The sequence below is a fragment of the Atractosteus spatula genome, chromosome 4 (assembly GCF_055471065.1).
Source record: "Atractosteus spatula isolate fAtrSpa1 chromosome 4, fAtrSpa1.hap1, whole genome shotgun sequence".
Taxonomy (NCBI): Eukaryota; Metazoa; Chordata; class Actinopteri; order Semionotiformes; family Lepisosteidae; genus Atractosteus; species Atractosteus spatula.
This window is the reverse complement of record NC_142709.1, coordinates 60,396,403-60,422,431: the sequence shown is the minus strand read 5'-3', so window position 1 is coordinate 60,422,431 and position 26,029 is coordinate 60,396,403. Positions and strand designations below refer to the sequence as shown.

General features: G+C 40.0%; 4 protein-coding genes across 4 annotated transcripts; 1 reads left to right on the top strand and 3 right to left on the bottom strand.

Moving 5' to 3' along the window:
* Positions 1-137: 137 nt before the first annotated feature.
* Positions 138-1,807, bottom strand: otos (otospiralin). The gene is made up of 4 exons (XM_088914876.1): positions 1,739-1,807; positions 1,473-1,535; positions 931-954; positions 138-471 (listed from the first exon to the last, which is right to left on the bottom strand). Exons 2-4 carry the CDS (start codon positions 1,528-1,530, stop codon positions 287-289), a joined length of 267 nt encoding a protein of 88 aa, XP_088771002.1. The 5' UTR covers positions 1,531-1,535; positions 1,739-1,807; the 3' UTR covers positions 138-286.
* A 1,743-nt stretch (positions 1,808-3,550) lies between these two features.
* LOC148836736 (apolipoprotein D-like) lies at positions 3,551-9,373 on the bottom strand. The gene is made up of 5 exons (XM_088913359.1): positions 9,232-9,373; positions 6,152-6,290; positions 5,235-5,356; positions 4,664-4,749; positions 3,551-4,182 (listed from the first exon to the last, which is right to left on the bottom strand). The coding sequence occupies exons 2-5, from the start codon at positions 6,269-6,271 to the stop codon at positions 3,947-3,949; spliced, it is 564 nt and encodes a 187-aa protein (XP_088769485.1). The 5' UTR covers positions 6,272-6,290; positions 9,232-9,373; the 3' UTR covers positions 3,551-3,946.
* A 914-nt stretch (positions 9,374-10,287) lies between these two features.
* Positions 10,288-12,993, bottom strand: LOC148836735 (apolipoprotein D-like). Its single transcript, XM_088914197.1, has 5 exons — positions 12,892-12,993; positions 12,237-12,366; positions 11,923-11,998; positions 11,294-11,512; positions 10,288-10,408 (listed from the first exon to the last, which is right to left on the bottom strand). The coding sequence occupies exons 1-5, from the start codon at positions 12,991-12,993 to the stop codon at positions 10,288-10,290; spliced, it is 648 nt and encodes a 215-aa protein (XP_088770323.1).
* Positions 12,994-15,834: 2,841 nt separating this feature from the next.
* On the top strand, positions 15,835-25,831 carry LOC148836734 (uncharacterized). Its single transcript, XM_088912627.1, has 14 exons — positions 15,835-16,095; positions 16,372-16,571; positions 17,116-17,156; positions 17,444-17,510; positions 17,690-17,848; positions 18,235-18,352; positions 18,731-18,781; positions 19,177-19,254; positions 19,832-19,888; positions 22,031-22,090; positions 22,835-22,899; positions 23,895-23,982; positions 25,204-25,262; positions 25,603-25,831. The coding sequence occupies exons 1-14, from the start codon at positions 15,835-15,837 to the stop codon at positions 25,829-25,831; spliced, it is 1,533 nt and encodes a 510-aa protein (XP_088768753.1).
* Positions 25,832-26,029: the final 198 nt, after the last annotated feature.

The following is a 26,029-nucleotide window of genomic DNA, read 5'->3' as shown; positions in this document are numbered from 1 at the left end:
TAAATTGATTTACACCTTTCTAATAATTTTGTGTATTAAATATACAACAACGCACCTGCATTTTCTTTTAAAACTTTATTAGTACAGTATTGCATTCTTGTGTCAACACAATATTATTACATTGAATGGCATGCTTTTTACATTTTGTATCAAGCTAAGCGTATAACTGTAAAAATGGTTATACATTAATTTGTTCTAACTCTACATCTTGTTAGTACTAAAGCTTCTAATATTATAGCGCTATGAAGCCTATCATTAAACGAGTGGCAAACGGGGTATTAGGTTTTTAAGGTTCCTGCTGTGCCACCTCGAACCCCAAGGTGTCTCCAAGCGGTTGATGAGCGAAAAATGTTCTGGCCATTTCATCGATGTGCTTGTAGGCCCCGATGGTGCGAAAATATTCCACATATCTCCAGAAGTCACTGGTGCTGTAGGGCCAGTAGGGCACTGCCGGCGGTTCATCATAAGGGACTGAGAGGGGGACAACACAGTCATGCACTCGTCTTAACTGCTTTTGTGTCAGGTCACATCAGAGTGTTGTACTTCAAATAACATTACTAGCCTTGTGAATACTATGCAATTGCAATGTAATTAACACACAGCTAGTGATATCTAAGTTGTGCTGTACTTAGATTGCACTACCGTTCGATTGTCTTTCTAAGTGGATGTACTGTATATGAAAAGGCTAAATTGGCCGAAGTGTGTAAAAAGCATTAATCTTTTCTGCATCTGTCTCTTTCACTTTTGTTTCATAGAGCTGTAGTTGTTTTAGTTGTGTCTGTAATATCAACTCATATCACTTTATTAATGCAATGTTTACTGTTTTGGTTTATATCAAGCTATATTTAAAAAAATCGATATTATATACAATATTATGATATATATATCATATATCAGAATTTGGTAAATTAGCTAAAAAACATTTTTTACCTCCTTCTGGAATATTTCTGGCATCTGAAAAAAGGGAGAAAATGTGTTTTAGATATTTAGAGCCCAGCACTCACAATGAGGTAATTCAAGTTCTTGAGGTTAGGGTCCACCCATGGGATTTCAAAATATGTGTGGAAAAATATCAATATTATTCAAACTGTGTTTGCCCTGTTCACTGGATTGAAGACCTGCACAAATAGCTTCTTCAGTGCTATTTCATTTACAAATTACAGACCTGCACTCTTTCCTCCCAATTTATAGATTACATTGAGTTAGCATTAAGGTAAATTAATAAAAATTGTTAAAGTGCTCAGTGTGCCAATGTTTAAGAATACATTTAATTATTTCAAAGTTTCAGAAGATATTACAATAACAAAAACAAGAAGCTTCTGATGACTAATACATGATGTAAACATAACATTTTCCGAAGAAACAGTACAACAACATATAGTTAAATATTTGACCTATATTTATATATTTAGACACATTCATTGAATTGACAGTAAGAATAAGTTTGGAATTTATTATCCACGTATACTTACAGGCTACATGGTTGGCCAAACAGATAAAGAAGATTCCCACACAGATAAACCACCTCATGCTTCCTAAATTGAAAAATAAGAAAACAGAGCTAGTGACACAGGACTGTTCGCTATCAAAAGACGCCCTGTCTGAACAGCAGTCAAGAAGAAAACATGCTTACTGTAACCAGTTGTTACAAGCCAATTAGTTAAACCAAAATTTTCCTAAATAAACATGTCAGATAATGTGTTAAGAATCTGGTAAAAAGATTGCCATAGACTTTTACCTGTTTGCTGCTTTCTGTAAGGCAGAGGAAAATGGTAAGTCTATCTCTGTAGTGCTGAATGGATCCTTGTACTTGGTGCAGGAATGTTTAAACTGGACTGTAACGTCATATATGTCAAATAGCTGTTGTCCTCCTCCCCTTGATAGGACGTTTTCTGTATATGAAATAAAATAGTTTTGGTTCATGGCTGATCTTAAATAAGTGTCTTTTTTTGCAGATTTCATGTATATTGTTATATATTGTGCATTGCACATATTAACATAGCAGATACAAGTTTATTTTAATTATTATTATAATGCTGTAAGGCATATTCACAGATAGGAGTCAGTTTTCATGAGCGTTGCTGGTTTTGTTTGCTTCACAGAAATTACTATTTTTGTTAAAATCTGTAAATTGATCCAAAGCCATCTGTACATTTCTAAATATTGTTCTTTAAATAAAAACAAGTTGGAAATCCAAGAACATAGTCTCAATTGGGAATTATAGAATTTTATCATGGATCTTTTCAATGCACTTGCTTTGAACACACAAAGTACAACAATTACAGTTTAATGATTTTATTAGGAACAATCTAAATATATTGTTATTTTTTTATAAAATATGCACCAATTAAAGAAAATGTGAAATCTATTGGATTTTCAAAAACATGTTAATGCAATTTTAAAATGTCCTGTATTTACAGTACATCACCTCCATTTATAATACAGTCATATCCGTTTTATCAGAAAATAATTCTTCAGTTAAAGCTATGCGATTATAAAAGTTAGTGTGACCATTCAACGTCATTTATTTTTGTTATTTGCTGAATGTTCTTTTAACACAGCCAAAAATAACCAATAAACAGTAACTGGAAAAATGTGATACGAGCTGCATCTGATGTCCGCAAATCCAAAAAACAAACACAGCTAAGAATAAAGTCTGTCGTTGAATCAAGTCCCTGAAAAAAGCTTCCGTCCCTCTTATAATTGCGAACATAGCATCATTCTTTCCTTTTTGTGTCTGATGTGTTTCAATTCAGAGTCGATGTTTTATTGCCAGTTAATACACGCAGTACATACGGTTTGGATATTTCCTTTTATTGTTCTATATGTATACATATACGCAGCTTATACAAAATGTAAGCAGTCGCAAAAACAGAACTGAGTTCTGTACTAATAGAAGAAGACGGAGACTAGAACAGACTGCTCTACGGGATCATATTCATCATACAATTCGCCTTGGCACCACAAGGTGTCAGAAGATACTTTCACTGCAGAGCAGACTCGGCGTACGTCAGTTTTGCACTGACGTGGTACGTAATTGTTCTTGAAAACAAATACACTACGAAACGTGTGGTGCTGTAACAGAAACAAAACCACGAAATGCATTTGGTTGCCCAATAATATTCACGGAGACTGTATTTAACCGGACACTGAGGACGACAGGAATAAATTGGCAGGAGCACAACGCGAAGAAACAAGTTGTCCTTCGATGTTCTTACTGTAGCCTTCATTAAAAGTCACAACTATTTTCGTGATAAGAAACGAGAGGCAGCGAACTACTTTGTTAAAGTGAATACATTTACATGGTTTTGAAATGTTGGCGCGTATGACACCTAAAGTGGACTCAGCATTAGTGATTTTGTGAGTTTCCTTTGTTCTACAACATGCTGATCTATAAAAGAAGTCGATATAAGCAGGTACTTTAGTGAAATAAGTCAGTCTGACGTAATAGCATTGAGCCTGTTCACAATGTCTGAATGAAGACTATGATGAGGTGAATAGAGCCTTTGGCAGAAACTTTTCAATGAGCAATGTGGACACATGTAATGAATGCTTTGTTAACTAAAAGTTTATTTTCTATGACGCAGTGTAAACAGCAACTTCGGACTGAGGAAAGTACAGTTACATTACAGGTTATAATCTTTTGTTAATCGAATTGTCATCACACAAATTAGACATGCAAAATGTTACTGTGAAAAGCACCGTATGGTATTCTGTTATGCATATAAATACAGATATAATGTTTCATCCATAGTTTTAAAAGGATTTTCCGGATTTTCAGTTAAGGTCTCATTCACATCAAGAACCCGCCAGTAATTTCAGCTAAACTGAGACCTTCCTTTCATCAGTTTCCAAACAAACGTGCACACATCCCATTTAAGCTTGTACACCAACATCCCGTTTTACTGGAGAACTAGATCAGGCATTTATTTACCTCTTCTATTATTTAACTATTATTTGTACAGCCTTCTTGCACAGTTGCAGTCATTTTGCTAATGTCGATTTTATTAGAAGTGAAGTGAGCTTTAGCTGCGGCGATCGTTTCTGCAGGCAGCGTGCGAGAACGAGCAAGGATCCAGGCGAAGTCGAAGTGGAACAGGCTCTTGACACCAGAGCAGGAGTAGACAAGAGCAATGTTGTCATAGTCGGTAGACAGTACCCAGTATGGACTGTATGGCTGAACTGAAGAAAAAAAAAACAGACAAGAGTTTCAAAGAGAGGTAAGCATCTTCTTTAATCACCACAAATGCATCTATTAATATTTATCAGCGTTTTTTTCCATTGAATTTACTAATATTGACTGCAACCTGATGGGAACCAGACAGGTAGTTTTCGGTAACCGTTTGCTGTATGACAAAATTTGCTTCTAAATTTAGGAATTTTGGCTGAGTAAATTCGATTTGTTGGTCCTTTGACGCAAAACAAGCGAAATTATTCGAAAGCACCTTTTTTACTAGAAACTATTTAGGGAGAGTCCTTGTTTCCATGATTTTATATTTGGCAACTGAAAAGAGTTTGTAGCAAAACAACAAATTTTGGCTTGTGTCTGGTGAGCATTCTGCTGCCTCAGCTGATGTATTTATTACTGCTTTCTTCCTCGTATGAATTAGTCTACATTTGTGCACGAATCTTCAACTGTCAGACCCCCACTTCGTATACTTACAAAAAAAGAAGCTAACTCCCAGTTTTGCCGGTTCGTTGGTATCTTTTATTACGGCAGTCCCTTCAATTGAGTTTATCTGGCCATCCCTAAAACAAGTAAGGACAGGTTTGACTTACACAAACACATTATTGACAGTCGCTGAGCATATGTGCATATTTATGAGCAGTATTGGTCTTTTAGACTCTTTTAGTGTGTATTTTAAGCATATTCAAAGATAAAGCACTCAGAAATAATACATTCAGTTAGAAGACCAATATGAACAGTGTTGGTCTTTTACACTCTTTTAGTGTGTATTTAAAGCATTTCAGAAATAATACATTCAGGTCAAAACGTAGGGTTCCAGTCCTGGAGGTACTCTAGTGAATTTTGGCATTCTTTCTAACTCAGTTCTTAACACCACAATTAAACTAATTATTGGCTTAATTTGTTTTTGTCTAAACTGGTGCGGTTTCCCAGCTCTTCTCGGATCTTGGTACTGCTGATTTAAAGTGGCCTATGAATCTTGACAGTGCAGCCCTGCAGGACTGGAAATGGAAATGGGTACCCCCTGGATTATAAAACAGATACTTACCGGAGTTCTTCATTCAAAACCTTTACTTTACCATCTTCTCTGAGGGAATAATTAGCTTGAATACAGATTCCCTTTTCAAAAGACGCTGGCAGTTTCTCAATTTCATACCATCTCCCAAGGTACTGTAAAAAGGATTACACAATTATTTGGGTGTATAACAGGATGCATGCTGATAATTACAGGTAGATCAATTACTGTAGGTGCCTAAGAGCTCAGGTGGAAGAAAAACCTGAAGACCCAACATGCCCCTGAGGCTGGAGCTCTACACCCCTGTATTACAATATCCTACGACCTGTTTTGTTCAGCTTATTGTACATTCATAATGCTGTTCAGACTCCAAAAAGAGAATTAGGGACAGCAGTGGCTATGTGGATAGCACAAAATTCCAGAAAAGGCCATTTAAATCTGCAGAGGTTAGTTAGTGCATCATTAAAGCAGGCCTTTGGACTATAATAGCAACAGAGTGTATAAATTAAAGCAGACAAACAACTCCTTGATAGATAATTTTATAAGGAACAAATAATAGGTTTATTCCATGCTGAAATGTATTCCTTCTTACACCCGAAGAAGGCTCCACAGCCGAAACATTGTGTTTTCTTTCTTCTCTTTTCAGCATGGAATAAACCTATTACTTGTTCCTTTGCAGCCTACGCATGTTGACGCAGCTACCCACCTGATAATTTTGTAAGGAATATATGGAAAGGAAAAAATTCCTGAAATGAATGTAGAACTGCAAATGGCAAATTTAGTGTTTGGAAAGATCACAGCATTTAATAAATTTCTTCCTAGTTATTCTTTCAAATATTGCTTGAAGAATGTACCATAATTTTCACAAAGATAATAGACCCCCTGTGATATTCGAAAACAGCTTGAAGTAGTGTCATGACTCTATTTCTGTGTGATCATGAGCAGGGTACCTTTTGTAGACTGAAGTCCTTTTGAACAGGCGGATCTGGGCAGGATCCCCAGTGGAATGTCTGGCTTCTGGTCACAGAAACGGACACCAGGGTCAGGAACAGGACAAGGAGAGCCTTCATGTCCACAGGCAATAACACACTGCAAAAATACAGTGACATATTCTTTCAACAGTTTTCTGATTACAACACTGAAATATGCTGATAGGTGAAGTGGGAATCTATTACTTATCCATCCATCCATTTTCTGACCACTTCATCCAATTCAGAGCTGCGGGGGAGCCGGATCCTATCCCAGCAAGCAACGGGCACAAGACAGGGTACACCCTGGATGGGACGCCACACACAGACACTCACACTCACACCATGATCAATATACCCAGAACCAACCAGTTAACCAACCAGTATGTCATGTCACTGTGGGAGGAAACCAGAGCACCTGGAGGAAACCAACACAAACGTGAAGACAACATGTAAACTCCACACAGACAGCACCCCAGGTCTACTTGACACCCCAGGCCTAAGGGAATTGAACCCGGGGCCCCAGTGCTGCAATGCAGCAATCCTAACCTCTGCAGCCTATGTAGCCCATCTGTTAATTATAATTATTATAATACAAAACAATTAATGATAAAACATTCACATATCAGAAAACAGAGCTATTAAAAATCATCCTGTTCTACTATACACAGTGAGTGATCCATTAGTTAAGTGAAAGCTGAATGATTGATTTTCCTGTGCTTATCATCACTGAAAGCTGCAATTAAATGAAGAACCTATTATGTTTAATGTTCCTACAGTGGACTGTTGTGGTTTCAGAGTAATACTTTTTTTTGCTCAGACAATACCCCTTGCTACAGTAAGTGTTTCTTGTAAACTGGGTAAATGCAATAAATGTACTGTGCCTATTTGCACAATTTCAGATCATGAATAAATAATCATCTTTTACACTTTTAAATTTTAGAAGCATAATCCCTACAAATCCTAACTAAGCTTTACACCAGCAGCCATATCACCCTGCTACTCACAACTGGCAGCCCACTCAAGCTAAGCAGGCGTGAGCCTGGCTAGTACCTGGATAGGAGACCTCCTGGGAAAAACTAAGGTTGCTGCTGGAAGACATGTTAGTGGGGACAGCAGGGGGGTCACTCCTAATGCCCCAGTATAGTGACGGGGACGCTATACTGTAGAAAGGCGCCGTCCTTTGGATGAGATGTAAAACCGAGGTCCTGACTCTCTGTGGTCATTAAAAATCCCAGGAAAAGTTTACATTGGCCCTTAATAATCCCCATCTATGAGTTGGCTTCATTACTCTGTTCTCCTCCCCACTGATACCTGGTGTGTGGTGAGCGTTCTGGTGCACTGTGGCTGCTGTTGTATCAGCTAGGTGGGGCTGCACACTGGTATTGGTGGAGGAGAGTCCCCATTACCTGTAAGGCGCTTTGAGTGGAGGGTCCAGAAAAGCGCTTTATAAGTGTAAGCAATTATTATTATTAATTAGTGGAGTGAACTAATGTGCCATGCTGCAATGAAAAGATAGTGGTTACATTTCAAAGGCAGAGACAATTTTTCCGACTGAATGAAACATCAGCACACTGTAGAGTTGTTCATACAAAAGTTCTTTGTGTTTTGAATTCCTTGCTGAACTTTCTACCATATCTTCTTATGGGTGGATATCAGCAGCAGACAAAAGGTGATTTCCTAAAGATGTATCAACTCACATGCACTAACCCTTCTGGTAATTTGATGAGGTTGGCTTAACTTCAAAATAAGATGATGGTGGAGTGTTTATTAATGATTCATCCCAATGGGATTTTATGAAGAAATGAACGAAAATTACTAAACCAGACACAGGCTCTTGTGAATTGTGAATGAAAATTACCTGCATTACACCACATCAAATTAAACCGGGATTAGAATAGTCTGGGAAATAAATGCTGTATGTCTTTAAAAACATCGATGATGAAATATGGCGTGTTCATTTGTAAACCATTAGAAACACCCATTCTGTCTCACCTGATTTCTCTATCAAGCTAACTAATAATAAACGACGTCTTTGATTAAAAAGTGAGTTTCATTTCCAATCTTATTTTCAATGTTTTTAGTATAGTCAATGAAGATCTGTAACTTAATGTAAACGTGTTCGAGCATTATGCAATAGTCAGAAAGATGCACTTGATTTCATTCTAATAAAGTATACCTGTTATAAGAACATTCATCCATTTCCTAACTGCTTTTCCAATTCAGGGTCAGGGGGGAACCAGAGCCTATCCCAGCAAGCAACAGGCACAAGGCAGGGTACACTCTGGATGGGACGCCAGTCCATCGTAGGACACAACAGACACACAGGCATTCACACCAGTGTCAGTTTTTACAGAAGCCAATTAACCTACCAGTAAGTCGATTAAGTGGATCGTGGAAGGAAACCAGAGCACCCGACAAAAACCGACACAAACCCGGAGAGAACCACTGCGCCACCGGGGCTTCTTCAGTATACAGTAACTATATAGTGTACTGTAGGAACATGACAAACTAAATGAAAATTACTAGCCTTCCTATTACTAGTGGTGTCACAGCAATATACTATAGAACTTTAATTTTCATACCTATCATAACTATCTTTCTAGTCACATTAAAAACACAGCGGTTAGATTTTTTTTATTTGAAATTCCCGCACCACTTTCGAAGTAAGCATTCTGTGAAAACTACGAAGAGAGTTTCTTAATTTCAGATGGAGTGTCAGATCCATTTGGCTAAAAGAAACACCTACTTTTACGATCTTTGTGCGTCTTATTTATATGTGCTTTAAACACGACGACACCTTTCATTCTGAGCAGCCAAATCAGTTGTTGAATTCTCCGTGTTTTTATCCGTGGCTAGTAGGGTAGAACACAACATGCAGGTGTCGAGTCCTAAAAGACAATCACACCCTTGTCTAGCAAAAGACCGTCACAAAACAAGCTTTTTAAAAAAGAAATTAAAAAAAAACCCAACACTGTCACACTTTACAGAACGGGATCAGAATGTTATGCTATATCACATGCTAAAATACTGTAGTTCGTGTATAGTTTCGAGATTCTTACCCGTCCGTAAAGCTTGTGTCTGGCCAGGAATGGTAGGAAGCCCGTGTAGAATATGCAGCGAGCCGAGTGATCTGCACAGAACAGCAGTCTCTCCGAGATCAGATTACGAAGGACAAGACGCTACTTGAGCCGAGCTGCACTGTCTGCTACAGCAGTAGCCCGCCCTTATATAATGTGGATGCTCAGTCAAACTGAATGTCATGAGACTTCCCGAAATGCAGGTTACAAAACAGTCGTGCTGTTGCTCACTTGTTATAAAACATTGGTTTTGCTTTGTGTGCATTGGAACCGGTTTCTGGAAAACAAAGGGAGTTAAGAAATATTTCCCAATCCTTAACCTCTAACACATCTAACAGTCCTTGAGGTTAAATGTTGTGTTTGTGATATCTGTAGCCAGCTCCTTATTTTATTTATTCAGTGTACTGTAAGTTCTGCATATTTCAGCAGCAGGGAAGGAATTCCGATTTAATTTCCTGTCTTCTTTTATTCTTCCGTTTTGAGATACTGTATATAAATATTTGACTAAAAGATTTAATGTCTGTAACAGCCTCAGTAAGCAGATTTTTTTAAATACTTTCATTTAGGGAGTTTATTGTTTTATTACAACACTCAGAACATAACCCTGTAAGTGATAAAATAAATGTTTTGGTTTTTTCATAACCAGATATATTTGTGCCATTCACCTTTCATAAGAATAAAAAGTCAGAAGCTTATTGTTGTTCTTTGTGTAGTACTCTGTTGTGCAGTTGGTGGTTATGTAAATTTGGGCGGTTTTGTAACATTATGTTTTTAGTTTCACTTTCTGTCTCCTTTTGTAACAAGTTGAGGCCGGTCCAGTCTTTCAAACTAACAAAAACCCAGAAATGCAATGAACATAAGAAAAGGGATTGAGTTGCACATTATTTCTACTAAGGAACAATTACAGCTTCCACACTGGAAGGTAAAGAAAAAAGACCACGCATTTGCTATGCCCATCCACCCACAGTGCGCACACACTGCACGCCGTGGTTACGAAATCTGAAGCCTTTCAGCGCAGAGCGGTGCTGTGGCAGGCTGTCAGGGTGAGACCCCAGTGCCGGACTTTGGGATTCTCCTGGGGGTCTCCGCAATGCCGAGGAAGCAGCGAGAGACAGTAGACAGGCTGTCGGGGGTTACGAGCGCGGGCAGGCTGGTCAGTCTGGACACACCACTCAAAGCTCTTTACAGGTAATGGGGACTCCCCTCCACACCCATCCATGTGCAGCCCCCACCTGGGTGAGGCCTGCCTGGAGAACCAGGCAATCAGGGCCAGCTGGATGAGGGCAGCCCAGAAAACCAGACAGCAGGGCAGCTGGACAACGATTGTCCGAGGAGGAAAAATCTTTTCCTGGTCTTGGCAGAACTGGGGTTTTAATTGTTGTTGTTGTTGTTGTTGTTGTTTTTCTTGCCTTTGAGCAATTGGAACTTATACCTGCAGAGCTGATTGCCAGACAGCTTTCAGTAGCTCACTATCGGAGTAAGAGGGCAGTGAAAAGTTGAGCCTTTAAAAGGCGGTTTAATTGGGAGCTTAATTGGAAGACTGGCGGCCTGATTGGAAGGCGGACGGACAGACACGTCGCCAGATCTCGTTCTCACGGAGTCGACTGGAGGGCGCGCGTTCGTGAGAAGGTCACGGTCTCCCATGGCAACGGCGGGCAGCGAGCCGCTCCCCGCCCGGGCTTAACATTAAGAGGATACAATTTCATTTCAACTCAATTATTTAGTAACTCTTCTTACAAAGCATCGGAAATCCATAGCAAGACTTCACATGTCCGGAACAGAAAATTATGCTGTAGACGCGTTGTGGTAAAAGTAATTATATTTCTGAGCACAGTCTAATCAAGAAACAGATAATATGTGTTTAATGTATTGCCCAAAGTGAAATAAAGGAAATGGATGCTGGCTCTGTTGGTTTTCCCTTCCATTTATTGTAACTGCATAGAAATGCAACCATAATTACAAGCAAAAAAGTCATGTGGCTTCTTCCTTAATACGTAAGCAGATACAATTCCAAACATATTCTATAGGGACATGAACCCCTTACATGTCCTTGGGACAGTCGGTCTGATCAGTCATGGTCGTCCTAGCTGTGTCTATGCCATTGGAAGACAGAAGGAGCCTCAGACGGTGTATGGTCTCTGCTGGGAGAGTGCGAGACCCGCTGAGAATCCAAGCGAAGTCAACGTGGAGGACACCCAAGACATCGGTGCAGGAATAGACCAGCGAGTAGCTGTCACAGTCAGTGGACAACACCCAGTATAGGCTGAGCCGCTCCCCTGAAACAGAGCAATGCCATATGAGATGACAAGAGTTGGACATGCAGTGTAACTGTACTGTAGCTACAGTAAGAACTGCCATTTCTGTCATGTCTGACCTGCCAGCTTCCGTTTTACATGCGTCCTTGCCCTGTACTGTATGATTCTTCCAAGAGTGTGTGATACCGATCTGCTCCCAGAGCACTTCCTGACAGTTTAGACAGGACGGATTGGCCGACAAGTACCGCGAAGTGAGTTTGTGAGTCTCCTCTTGCCCTTCCTCTTCCTTCTGTCACCATTTCATATCACTGGCTTATGTGAAATCGCACAGACAAGGTCAACGTGAGGCCCTCAAAGTAAAATGTGGGTTGGACCCCAGTTCATTTCACTTTATCCTTGTCTATTAGGAATTTACTACTGTTGGGACTTGCCTCCAAAGAAGCTCACTTCCAGTATGGCTGGGTCAGCTGCATTCTTCAGTTTAGCCATCAGGCCTATAAAAAGACACAATTCCTTCTCTAGGATTAAAATAGTATTTGAATAGTATTTTGATCATGTTAGTGGTGACATTTATGAATTAAGTAATGATGAGGATGAACACCACCCTTGTATTTAATTAAAAAAACACGAATTCATTTTGATGAATCCTTAATGTGGCTTGTCAATAAGGGATTAGCAATAATAATAACAACAATAAAAACCATAATCATAATCATGAATAGTAAAAGAGTAACCCGTACAGAATTTCTTGGTTCAGAACCTGAACTTGTCCATTGCTCTCCAGTGTGTAAGTGGCCTGGTTGCACTTTCCTTTTTCAAACATTGCTAGGAGCTTTTCAATCTCATACCACCTGCCAAGATACTGTTGAAACAGAGAAAAACGTTTGCACAGATTTAAGCGGTGAGAATTTATCCACCCATAATTTAATCACAGCCTCATTCAATTTAGGGTCATGGGGGAAGCGGAGGCCATCGTGCCAAGCAATGGGCACAAGGCGGGATACACCCTGGATGGGACACCAGTCCATCACAGGGCACACACAGACACAAACGTGCACACACTCACACCAGGGCCAGTTTTACCAAAAGCTAAGTAACCTACCAGCATGTCTTTAGACTGAGGGAGGAAACCAGAGCATGCAGAAGAAAACCATGCAAACACAGGGAGAGCAGACAAACTCCATGCAGATAGCACCACTGTCTGCAACTGAAGACCAGGCCTCAGTGCTGTGAGGCAGCAATGCTAACCACTGCACTACTAAACTTTCCATGATAATTTCTATTTTAAAAAATAAATTCCTTTCTTTTGTTATTCTGTCATTGTGGTTGTGGTACTATTAGCTACAGTTTAGCAGTGAGAACAGTTCATGAAAAACAGGAAAATAACCTTGCTTAAGTCAAAGTTACGCTGAACCGGCGGTTTAGGACATTTTCCTGTGTGAAATGTTTGACCATTTGCACCCAAAAGAGGGAGGAGGGCCAGGAGCATTGCTTGTACTACTTGCATTTTCACAGCTGATCTTAAACCTTCTGCAAATAATGGGGACCCCCCTCCACTACCGCCAATGTGCTGCAACCACCTAGTTGATACCATGGCAGCCATAGTACATCAGTACACTCACCACACACCAGCTCTCAGTGGGGAGGAGAACGATTAAACCAATTCATAGAGGGGGATTATTAGGAGGCCATGACTGGTTAAGGGGTAACACCTCTACTCTTTTCAAGAAACCTCCTGGGATTGTTAATGACAGTCAGGACCTCCATTTTACGTTTCATCTGAAGGATGGCACCTTTTTTTTTTTTACAGTATAGTGTCCCCATCACTATACTGGGGCATTAAGACCCACACAGACCGCAGGGTGAGCGCCCCCTACTGGCCCCACTAACACTTCTTCTAGCAGCAACATTAGCTTTCCCAGGAGGTCTCCCATCCAGGTACTGGCCAGGCTCGCACCTGCCTGCTTCACGTCAGTGGGCTGCGAGTTGTGAGTTGCATGACGATATAGCCAGGCCGGATGAGAGGGGGGGTACGTGACTCCGGGGGCCCGTTGGTCTCTGAAGGGGCCTCGGCCTGTTCTGTTATTATTTTATTATGGACAATGTTTGCGTGTTGCAGATTTTCCAATTACTGACTTTTTGAAACGGCCTTCCCTTTGTCGATTAACACGGTCGTTTACTACGTTTTGACGTTTATCACTCCGGTACATTTAAAACCAATTTTACAACGCAGGGGGTCAGGAAAGGTTGTCTTCCCTGGGGCCCGTGTTGGCTCTCAACGCCCATGGATATAGCCCATTCTATACGAAGCACCTCACGCTACTCGGCTCTTTGGCCGTATCGACCTCACGGACATGGGCATCCCACGACCGAACCAAACCCCAGTTTTTACATTCAACAGACACGCCCGAAGCCGTCAGAGGTGGGGTTTCTCCCAGCACCCCCTTTACGTCACGCATCACGAGGTAAATACCTCGTTTTTGGTCAAAGTGATCTGAGATCCGCTTTAATCCCGCTATCGTGGTTCGTCAATTTAAAAAAAAAAAATGAGTTCATATTCTTAATATACTCTGCACCCACTTCGTGCACTCTAAAAGTATCTAGTGTTAGTCTTAAGTTGACTTTGATAGTATTGGGAGCTTCTGGTCTCGTGTACCACGCTGAAATACACTGTGTTAATCTTAAAGGCTTTAATAAACGGGTTTCAGTGTATAGATCAAAACAGAAGACCGGTCCATAATATTCTCTTCTTACTGACCAGAGACAGAATTAGTTGTAAACGCAATAATTCCTCCACAATGGTTTGTAGTACCCTGGTAATATGAAAACCTCATTATTTATAACTATTTTATTAATGGCCGTGCAGACCTACTGGCGATTGCAATGCAATGGAGTGGAGACGACAGGAGGAAAGCTAGAAACGTGAGTTACTGATTTTTTGTCAAGCCAAAAACTGCGCAAATCTTAAAATGCATTCAAAACTCTAGAGTCGGATACCTAAATGGAATAACCATAAGAAAGAGAAAAGAATAAACGAAACATGTTTCAGACTCTTAATGCCCGAATTTGGAAATGTAGGAAAATTGCGTTGCGCGGAAACAACTCATCACGGGCATATCTAAGGTCGTTACAGAAAAAAAACTGGCCTTCTCTCAGTTTCCTCCTTATTCACGTCTCCAGCCCCCCGTATTCACCTCTCACGTAACCTGCAAGCCGTGTACGTGTGAAGGCAGGGAGGGGTAGTGTGCTGTGTGGTAGATGGGTATTAAATGTCAGCAACCGATTGCAAGATTGATATTTATTCTTATCCTACATCAAACAGAAAGTAATCCAATAACAAGTTATGAAACACTAATGAAACCCATTAATCATTATTGGGCTTTTCAAGGAGTGAAAGGCAGGGAAATCGAGAAATACGAGGTCACTGACTTAGTTATCGCTGAATAACATACACGTACGCCGGCAGTTTAGATTAAACAGTGCACCAGATCAGTTTTAGGACTGCTAATGTTTTATTACCACTTTAGGGGATTTTGAGAGTTTTGCGAATTTGTTTTTTGGTCAGGCTGTTTCGCTGTAACGTTCATTGCGAAGCAGAAAAAAAATGTAAAGTCCCTGGCCTTGTGTTCCATCATTGAAAGTAAAAAAAAAACACCTAAAACTCATCTTCAATGTATTTTAAAGTAAATAAGTGACAACTAACATAAATCCATATGGGCAAGTCTTTGAATGCGGTTATTAATAGAATAGTCGTGGCTTTTCTGATATATGTTTTTCATTTTAGATGCAGTGAAGCACAGCAGAATTCATAAAACCGATTACTTAAGTTCACGACAAGGTGGACTTCAGAAGTCGTTACGGCAGTTGCGAGCGACAAATGTAACCCGAAAATGTAAGCTATGTTGTGAGGTAAGACGTTTAGTTCTGTTTGCATCTGGGAATCTGAGGGATTTCTTAAAAGCTTTATGCTAGCTCAGTCGTACCCTGCGCGCAAGTCGATGATAAAAACGTATTATGTTTGTAGCAGGCAAAGAAACACCGTTATTAGTTATTTTTGGATGTGGGTAAAGAGACATTGCTATTAGTTATGACGTTACAGTGACAGACAGTATTAATGCCGCATTTTAACGTCATAAAGACATGGGGTGTTTTTCGAGTACAGCAACGGAGATATCGCAACAGTCGTTAAGACAAGGGGTATGTCGTAGAAATCCATTTCTTCGATGATTGTGAGGATTTTAAAAACCGTTGTGAGTTGACATTGTTTCAGGTTGGCATCCGACAGGGCGTCGTTCACGTTCCAAGCGCAAGGCATCAAGAAGTGTCTTGGATGTTCCGCCGAAGTTTCTCTTTCCCGGTTGAGACGCGTCGCCTCCGGATCGGTTTGCTCTGTGGGAATGGAGGACCGGCAAAATCAGTCCAGGACCTGCAGGCCTGTCATGCCGAGAGCCCTTTTCTGCACCCAGCTGAGGATCTGGGCAGCTGGGAGCATCTTTGCCGTCAAAACTGGCCCTCTGACCTCTCAAAACGAAATCCTTCTGATGACAGAAAGGGTTGTACTATGGCACCGGTCTCCATCCAACAACCCAGTGGCAAGTACTGAATATGTGTCTTCATTTGGTTCAGAAAATGGAAAGGAATGCACACCCAAAACTACCGAGATGCATTCTTTGCTTATTTTGTTTAAATTTGGTAACATCAAAAAGTGACAGCTTACACTGAGAGGTGATCGGGGGGAAACATGGCTGTGAGAATCGACTCCATCTTCTTCGTAGTTTAAGTTTGTTCGATTTCTGTCTTTTCTCTGGAGCCTTGTACTGATTTCCTCCAGAAGAGATGTTAAATACAGATCCTTTCGATATTCATGGTCTCTTTCTTTCACACATGTCCTATGAAAAACAGCCAGCCTTTCACTGCTATGTGGTTTCCAGGACAAGTCCTGCTTTTGGGAGCGTTCGAGACCCCGAAGGATGTGACAGAGGATGGCAGTGACAGTCTTTATTCGCTGGAAGAGATTGTGGACACAGATTCGAATGGGAATAATGTGAATGACATCAAAGAGAGCAGGTGACGGTGGGCAGGGGTCATCAGGAGCTGTAAATCTAAATTCACATGCTACTGTAGCCTTTACAGCTATCGTGAAAGATCTCAAGTGCTTTTACCTCACGGAACACTTTAAGATGCTCTTAAGAGGTTTCTTTGATTCATTAATTTTGTTTGAGATTAAAAGCAGTACTGTAACATAACAAGCTCAGTCCATTGTAAAGTCAGGCAACCTCTGGTAGCCAGTCAGTTGCTTATTGTTTGGAGATGACTGTCAGTGCTGGAGCTTATACTGTACCTGAGAGTCGACTGAGGTTTAATCTGCGATGGCTAGAGTAATACCAAGGATGGAAAAGTCGGAAAATCATTGAATCACTATCGCTAGATCCACTGGTAGTTTTCCATTAGTTATCCTGGTTAAAGAACCAATTGTATTTGGTGACCTATAAGTTAAGTATGAAGTGCTAAGAGACATTTGTACACCATATGCACACAAAATCAGATTCAGGGAGGTAATGGTTTTCATTTTGCTTAACTGTGTCTGCCTTTTCTCTGTCATCCTTTTTAGGTTTTTAGAGACCATCGAAAGCATCTATCAGCTAGAAAATGGTAGTTATTTGAAATTGCTCATTTACCATCTAATAATGTGCTCACAATGTTTTTCCTTTGCCACAAAACAGTTTTATCTCTTGGACTTTTTTGTGTCTGATCACCCATGAAAAATCATTTAACCTAAGAATAGTTAGAAATAAGAGGAGCTCATTCAGCCCATCTAGAATGTTTAGTAGTTTGTAGGTAATTTGATTCAATGGGAACATAAAAATACAGACAAAAATCTTTTGTACTCTAAGGTGTTCTGTCCTCATACTTAAGGTGTTTCTCTTTTTTTTCTGTAGATAAACAGAACGATTGTCAGCACAACCACTTAACAGAAAAAGAGAAAGTCGCTAATGAGTCTAATTTGTAAGTCTCTAATTGGTATTCTTTTTTTATTTGTATGCCAAGCAATGTCTAAAACATTTCAGATGTGGTATGGCAAAAAATATTTGCTTGTAACTGTGGTTTTTTTTTGTTCTATTCAGCAACACTTTTTTGAGTATCTCAAAGTTGGCATCTTTTTGTTTTAATGTCTGTCCCAAAAGGAGCATGGCATCAAAGAGCTACAACATTGCAGAACTGGTGCATGCCAGAAACCGTCTCGCTGAGGAGAACGCAGAGATCCAAAAGTCCATGGAAATGACAGAAGAAACTAATGCACGGCTCCACAGTGAAAACACTGCCTTGAAGAAGCAAGTCAAGAGGTAAAACTGTTATTTTAGACTTGCTTCTCGGAAATTCTAGAACTATTAAAAAATACGCCTTTTTTTGTCATTTTCAGTCAGACATCAGATGTCAATCTGCAGGAAGGCCAGTTTAGCTAGAGAAAGTGCCTCTTATCAAAAATAAGTAAAAATAAAATAAAACATAAAGCTCTCTTAAATGATTTGGATGGTTTTGTTTTCTGAAAAGAGGATAACAGCTGTTAAACGGGGAAATCTTGGAACATTCACACGGGAATTGTACCGAGAAATAAAAGTGATCCTGTACTGTCAGTTCATATATTGCCAAGAGTCGTGCTTTTAATGTGCTGCATTTGCTTGTCTTTCCTTTGTCTCGTGTTGTGTGTTTGTGAAAATGACTCCTGAAGTATAAAACAATCCATCCTTCAGGCTGAGGAACTCGGAGATGAGCTAGAGGAAGTGCGGAGTGCCTTATCGGAATCAAGCATCACAAATACCAAGTTACAAATGAGTGTCAAACAACTGGTAACTGAATCATGATTCATACTCAAACACAGTATTCAAAGTATATGCTTCATATTCAATTGTTTGCTGTTGTTGTGAGTCACAGAGGTACCTCCCATGAATTAACGTTCTTAATTCCCGTTAGTTTTTTTTTCTCCAAACAATCTCTGACTGTGTCTTCTAACATGTTGTTTAATAGTATTGGTAGGAAGTAAATAGCCTTCAGAATTTAGATTGTGATCTGCCATCAATCTACAACTTGCCTTGGTGCGAAGATTTTATATTTATTATAGTGGGGAAAAAAACTACACAGTTGGCCTTGTGAGAGGTGGCAGGAGAAAGACAAACCAGCTGTTTTTTTCATTTGCAACAACTGTATATTTTTCTTCTCCATGACAGGAAAGGGAAAATGAAATTCTGAAAGACAAATTTGATTGTGTTACTGATGAGGTACGTATAAATTAAATCAATAATCAACTTCAAGATTTACCAGTGTCATGTATCATGTTCATTGATTCTTCCTTTGCACTCATATTATGCAGTGTACCTGTGAGTAGTCCCAGAGAGTTTGTTTTTCTGTAGTGGGCTTTTGGAACACCTTATTGTTGACTTTTTATCAAACATTAGTAAAAAAAACCAACAGAAAAATACAAACATTAGTGGGAATGTTGCTTTGAAAAAGTTTGGTATCTTCACAGTTAATGTTTCTATAGACTTTACTGAGAATAAAGTACGCATACTATTCTTTATGTAAAAGATTTTAATGTATTGCAGTATGTTTGTGTATTCTTTATGTATTAATGCATACATTAAAAAGAAACTATATATATATGTTTATATTCTAGATGGCTAGTATGTTGTCAGAAAGAGAAGTGGATAAGAAGAAAATTATCCATCTTGGCAGTATGTTAAAGGTTTTAGAGGTACTATTGATGTCACTGATTTTAACTTAAAAAATCAGTTACTGGGGTCTGCTGCCTGTTGTCTTCTGTGTGTCTTTCACATCAGACCAGAAACAACATGCACAGAATGTAAGATCCTATTATATTACGTTTGCTTCAAAGATTTTATTTACCTCTTTTTATCTTGTTCTTAACTGTAGTTATGTAATAAAGGTTATGAAATATAAGCTACTAGGTATCTCCGGATGTACTGTAATATCATTATTAAAATAGCATTTAACATTTTATCTGATTCAAAGCTGGTTAGTTTATACACCCACAATTAACTTGATAGAACCAGATGCCACAGGACAACAGATGAGATATTCATGTAATGATGGTAATTATGTAAACCAGATTTGTGGTATCTTAGGGTGGCTATGTAGCATTAAATTTAAATTTCATCAACATCTGTCTGATATTAAGAGGCTTTGCATCCTTTCAATGAGATCTATTAGTAGTGGGCTATGCGATTAAACCTTTTTCTGATTGTTGTCACATTTTGTAACCATTGCTTTGAAACCTTAAAGCTTGTTGTTTGTTTGTTTGTTTTTTTAAGAACCAACTAGAAGAAGAAAGGCTTGCTCTAAACCAAAAAGATGAAATTGTTTTAAAGGTAAATAAAATTATGCTTTCATGAACGGTTGTTTTTTATTATTAAGTATTTGGGTATGGTTTACAAATATTTACTTGCAAATCAAATTGGGTTTTTTTTATGTGGGCATGGTTTAAATGTTTCCTCTTAAAGGAAAAATGGTAAAACATTTACTTAAATCTGAAACATTTAAAGTACATTTACAGCAACAGTATCTAACAGTGAAACGCAGTTGGACCCAAATGTTTCAGGTCCGAGTTTAATTCTAATACGTTAGAATTGCATTTTTTCATTCAGACCAATTATTTTCGTTCTGCAGAACAATTCTCTGTAAATCAACAGATCTATTGCAGCATTTCATTTATTGGAATTGACATTTCTGGTTATGAGTTGTTCTGTGCTTCCAGTTACACAACTGGAAAAGAGGAATTTTCTTGCCCAGCTTTGTCAGATTTTGTGAGAAAAATTCACCTGAGGAATTATGGATCCCCTGAGATTTAAAATGTAATTTGACCCCCTGTTTTTTTACTAAATTGTTTTCTCTTGAAGCTTTCTTTACCAGATAATTCGTAATTGGAACTTAGGATGCTGCTTTCACCTCTAGAACTCTGTTCAAATCTTAAGTGAGAGTTTAAAAAATATGAGTGCCTAAGTTCATTAAAAATTAATTTTGGTGAGTTGCCATATGAGGGTGATTAGTAACATTTTTTAATTCTAATTCACCCACGCTTTTTGCCCATGGAGAAATGTAAGTGGGCTTTAGGAACCACTCTTCCATGTTTTTGGAAACATTTTTTATTTCACATTTTCTAACGAGTCAAAAACCTCCCTGGAATATTTTTGTTTGGGTTTTTTTTGGTGCTATTTTTACCAAGTTCAATTTGCAGTAGATTGCTTGGGTGGGTCTCCTGAAACCACCCAAGATTCTTTGGATATCTGATAAAAATGTCCAAGAATTGAGCTTAAAAGAATGTTGATTTTTGGATGGGTGCTGAAGTAGCATTTACCATTTATTTGAGCATTATTGATGGTCACTATGGCATAGCTGCAGTAGCAGACGGTGCTCTCCAAACTGCCAGTGTTCTTCATTTCTTCACAGCCAGGGGGAGCTGCAGAGCTGTGCCAGCCTCCTGCTAGTGAGGGGATTAGGATGGGTTGGAAGTAGGGTATAATACATTATTTTTCCTAGGACATTCTGTCCCTGGCATCTTTTAAAAATAAGGGATTTGACCCATTTTAAAAAAACGAAAGAAAGGGTTATAAATTACAGGAAACTATTCAGCCTGTCTAGGACATTTGGTTGCTAAATGATTCAAAGACATCATCCTGCTGTGTCTTGAATGAAGTCAGGATATCAGCTTCAACAACATAGATGGTTAGTTTCCCAATGATTTGACGGGATAAATCAAATGCAAATTCTCATTTACATGATTTCCTAGAGAGTTCCTTTTTATACGGCAGGGCAAAATGGAGTAATCTGACTGAAGCGACTTGAACTACCTTGCTCAAGGGTAGACCAGTATTGTCTCACCTGGGATCGGAACCCTCAGCCTGTGGTTATAAGTCTCTAGTGTCCCAGCTCCAACTCCACACCGGGGACCAGCTAGAGTAACGCATCACGGGTTAAACAGCCTCAGACAGGAGACTCAGTGCTGATTAGAGGACGGGTGTCCTTCTCTGACACCACTACAAGCCAGCAAGCAGTCAGGATGTCTCATATGGTACAGCAGCCTCTGGAGAGACTTACTGGGAGAAGTGGAAGAATAGTGGGGTGTGCTCCCTGCTGCTCTCTCTGCTGTAGAGCAGACAGGTTATGGCCCAGTCTGTGGGACTTGGGTTTCTTTTTGGAAGCAGTCTGGAGTGACAGCACGAGATGATAGACTCTGAGCTCATTTTTCTGGTCAAGGTTAGCATGACGTTTTCTAGTTTCTTATAAGAATTTTGTTTTTGGAAAAAGAGCAAATATATTTGAGATCATTGCAACTGCTGATTTCTAGGACATTTAAAATAATGGAGTAAAGTCCTAATGAATTCAGACTGAATATCTCTGCTGTTTTCCAGGCAAATATTTTTCTTGTTTCTTACCAAGAGCACCTGTTACAGTATATTGTTTAAACCATATGCTGTACTGTTATTTGACTTTGCATTTTTCTTCTGTTGTAGAAAGATTTCGTGATTGAGCAGTTGAAGAATTCACTGAGTGAATACTCTTCAGTTGTACAGGTACATATTCAGCATGAGCAATTCAAGAAAGTGAATACCCAGCAAGCATTACACTTCTTGCAGTTTGCACAGTGATGTCTCATGAGAACTTTCCTCTATAAAGGAATATGATACTTTGACTAAAGGAACTGAGTCTTTTTAGCTTGGAACAGGAAGGACTTGATTCAGCTATTCCGAATGCCTGAATACTTGGCAAGTCAACTCTCAAGGGAGCCTTTTCAAGATTAGCAGCAACAGCAAGGGCCATTGAAGACTGAAAACAAGAAATGTTTCTTTATACAAAGAATTGTGGGGGAATGGATCAAACTTACATCATGTGGTCGAAGCTTACTCATGTAATCCTTTATGAAAAAATAGAGAACTCATCAAATGTGAAGCTGCTAACAATAAAATGACTGAGATGGGCCAAATGACCTCTTTTTGTTTGTAGCCTGTCTTGTAGTCTACGAGCCTTTTTCTAAATTTTCAGGAAGCTTGTTAAATATATATTAAAGAAACACACAGGTAAATGTTCATGCTTTGAAATAACGTTTGAAGCACATCTCCTGGAACGTAATAAAAGAAACTTCAAATCATAAACTTGCCAGACATGTTTTTAAAACTGCAGTTACAAAAGGTCTGCTTGACCTTAATGTGGAGTTAATGCAGTTATACTCTGTAAGTGAATACATGTGACTTTTAGGCTTGAACTAAAACCAGACAGTGGAATTTTGAATGGTTGCTGGTTATTTTGTTACGTTGCAGGATCTGCGTGACAAGGTGAAGGACTTACAAAATCAGCTTGCTGAAATGCAACAGGAAGCTGTTCTGTATGTATATGATTTCTGCAGTGAGCCTTTGTGTAACGACAAAATTCACCAGCTGCCATTGCAGCACAACTTGACATTTTTGTAAAAATAATACAATAAACATTGTTTCTATTGATACATTTAATAAGCCTGTATCCCTCAGCAAAGTAACATGTCGAAAAATATTTTTTCTTTTGAAGTTTTGATTTAGTTGAGAAACAAACTGAATCATTGGCCAAAAATAGATCCATATGAAAATTAATCGAAATGTTAACATTTCAAAATATTTATATTGCGCTATAATTATTCTGATAAGTGACATATCCTTGTTACTAAGTACAATGCACAGATGCACAATGACATGACTGACAAAATTAACTGCATGTTTATGTTATAGATATGCTGATTAATTTAAAGGGACAATGAAAACGAACCTGTTACAAATATTAACTAGTCAATAAGTAGAAACATACAGCCTAAGGAATTTTGAAACCGCATTACTCTCAAAGATTTGACAATTAAAGATATTGCTTTGGTTCTCTTTGGTTCACAACTGGCCATTTGTGCTGAATTCAGTGGCGTTCTCAAATGTCAGGTCTGCCTGACACTAGGTAGAAAACACCTAAGCAGAATTCTGACAGGAGTATTATTATTATTTGCTGAGCAGATGCTCTTGTCCAGAATGACTGAGTTACTTTACATAAGCGCAGGTACGAAAGGAAAGAAAATCTGTGGTTCCAAGCAAGGTAAAATTATGAGAGAAATTAAAAGGCAAGCACAGTCATGCAGGAAAAGAAAGTGTAGGTGCCACACCAGTACTCGCACAGCATCAGTGCTATGCAGATAGTGTGGCTCCCCACACTATGTAGTGTATGTAGTGAAATACGGTTTAGTAAGAGTGACCGAATAAAGTATTGAGAGCCTGGAAATCACGAGTGCTGTCTGAACGAACGCCTCGTGATACACTAGAGATTAAATTAAGTAATTTGGTCTGTTTTCTTTTCCTTATTTTTCAGAAATGCTGAAAGCGTTGCTTCGGGAGGGTTCAACAATAATGTTGCTTCAGAACCCTCGCTAGGTTACGAGTTAGAACAGTGCACAAAGGTGAGGAATTATCAGTGTAATATACGTTTGTAGGTTAGGTCCCCTTTTCAGGCCATAGAGGCCCATGGGGGAATAGGGGGCAAGGGCCACCATTTTTCTCAACCATCCAACACTGGAGGTGATGTGATCAGCATCACGCTTCGGCCAGCCTGTTACCCCCAGAAGGATTAACTCTCGGTACTCACTTGGCTCCCAGGTCCACTCAGCCTGCTTTCCGTCTGGAAGGAATTAGAGCAAGTTATATCGCTTGCCTCTACCTGGGATTGAACCCGGGACGCCCTTGCCGTCTGAGCTACCATGGCTCCTTCAGTGTAATATCTTCTTCATCCTAGCGTTAATCCCGCATCAGCAGGGTCCGCTTGTTGGCACGCCCGTCTCCATTTGGTGGTTTGAACCAAATCTTTGAGCTGACGTTGCAATTAAATGGGACCGCGAATACTCCAACTGGCGCATCGCTCCGGCTGCCGTCGGAGTGGGGGAGGAGAACAAAGTAATGTAGCCATTTCATAGAGGGGGATTATTAGGAGGCATGGGAAATTTGGTCAGGACGCCGGGGTTACACCCCTACTCTTTTCGAGAAACACCCTGGGATTTTTAATGACCACAGAGAGTCAGGACCTCGGTTTTTACGTCTCACCCGAAAGACGGCGCTTGTTTTACAGTATAGTGTCCCCGTCACTATACTGGGGCATTAGGACCCACCTGGACCACAGGGTGAGCCCCACTGGCCCCACTAACATCTCTTCCAGTAGCAACCTTAGTTTTCCCCAGGAGGTCTCCCATCCAGGTACTGACCAGGTTCACACCTGCTTAGCTTCAGTGGGTTGCCAGTTGTAAGTTGCAGGGTGACATGGCTGCTGGCTCCTTCAGTGTAATATATTCCGACTGAATTTCGGGTCCATCTTGTGGCTGTCATTGGAGTTGCAGCTGCAGCATTTAGTAGGCCTTACTACTTGCTGTTTTGGAGGAACACTTAAAGGTTTATTCCATGCTGAAAAGAGAGACAACATTTCGGCTGTGGAGCCTTCTTCACACCTCACACCTGAAGCAGGCTCCACAGTCAAAACCTTGTGTTTCTTTTCTTCTCTTTACTTGTTCCTTTGTAGCCTACGCGTGCTGATGCATCTACCTACTTCAACTACTTGCTATTTCGGCGACTATCCTTTATGAAGTGTGATTGCAAAGACTGGATGAAATATTCAGTCTTTTTTTTTTCCATAGGAAGCCAAAATAGATGAAGAAGCAGATGACTTTGGTATCGTCAGTGGCCAATTTAGAAGGTGAGACCAATTTTATTCCTTATTCTGTGTGTGGGAGAGGCAGGAAAGTATTGTTGTACCTCCATCTGCCCTGTGCGAAGCAACAGCATTTTAAAAGCTGTTTGTGAATTCTGTAGCCCAGGGCTGGCACGGGGCTCTAACAAAGTCTGCTTGGGTGCCATTCACAGGAGAAAAGCAATGTAATAACATATTAATCCTACTTACATTTTTTTCATTGCTGTCTGTGGTTTCAGAATTGTTTTTTTTCCTGCACCCGGATATGCGTTGACATATGTCTAGTCTGTTTACGCGCGAAGGACAGGGTTGCATAATGTGTCGCGTTTAGTATGAGTGTGTCCAGCTTCTGTGTCGGCAGGCTGTGGCGAAGGTCTGTGAGGCTGAAGACAGCGGTGCAGTCTGCAGGCCTGCTGGGATTGGGCTTCCTGCTACCCCTGGGCGTCTACACTGCCCTGATGCCCACCGTCCAGAGCCACCTGGGGGCCCCCTGCAGCGACTCGCTCTGGAACGCGGTCAGGCACTACCTGAAGCCTTACTGCAGCCTGAGTCACGTTACCCCTCCTCCGTGGTGACTGGCTCACCGAACTCGGAGAGAGAGAGGACCCATCGCTGTGTGTTTTGGATCAGTTCTGGATTAAACCTGTAGTGAACTAAGTACTGCTTGTGAGACAGCTGCCCATGTCCCTTCCCTGCCTCCCCCCACAGGACTTGAATGCTGTAAAGAAATAAAGGTTCAGACAGTAGTGAAGCGTTCTTTTCTTTTGTCATTT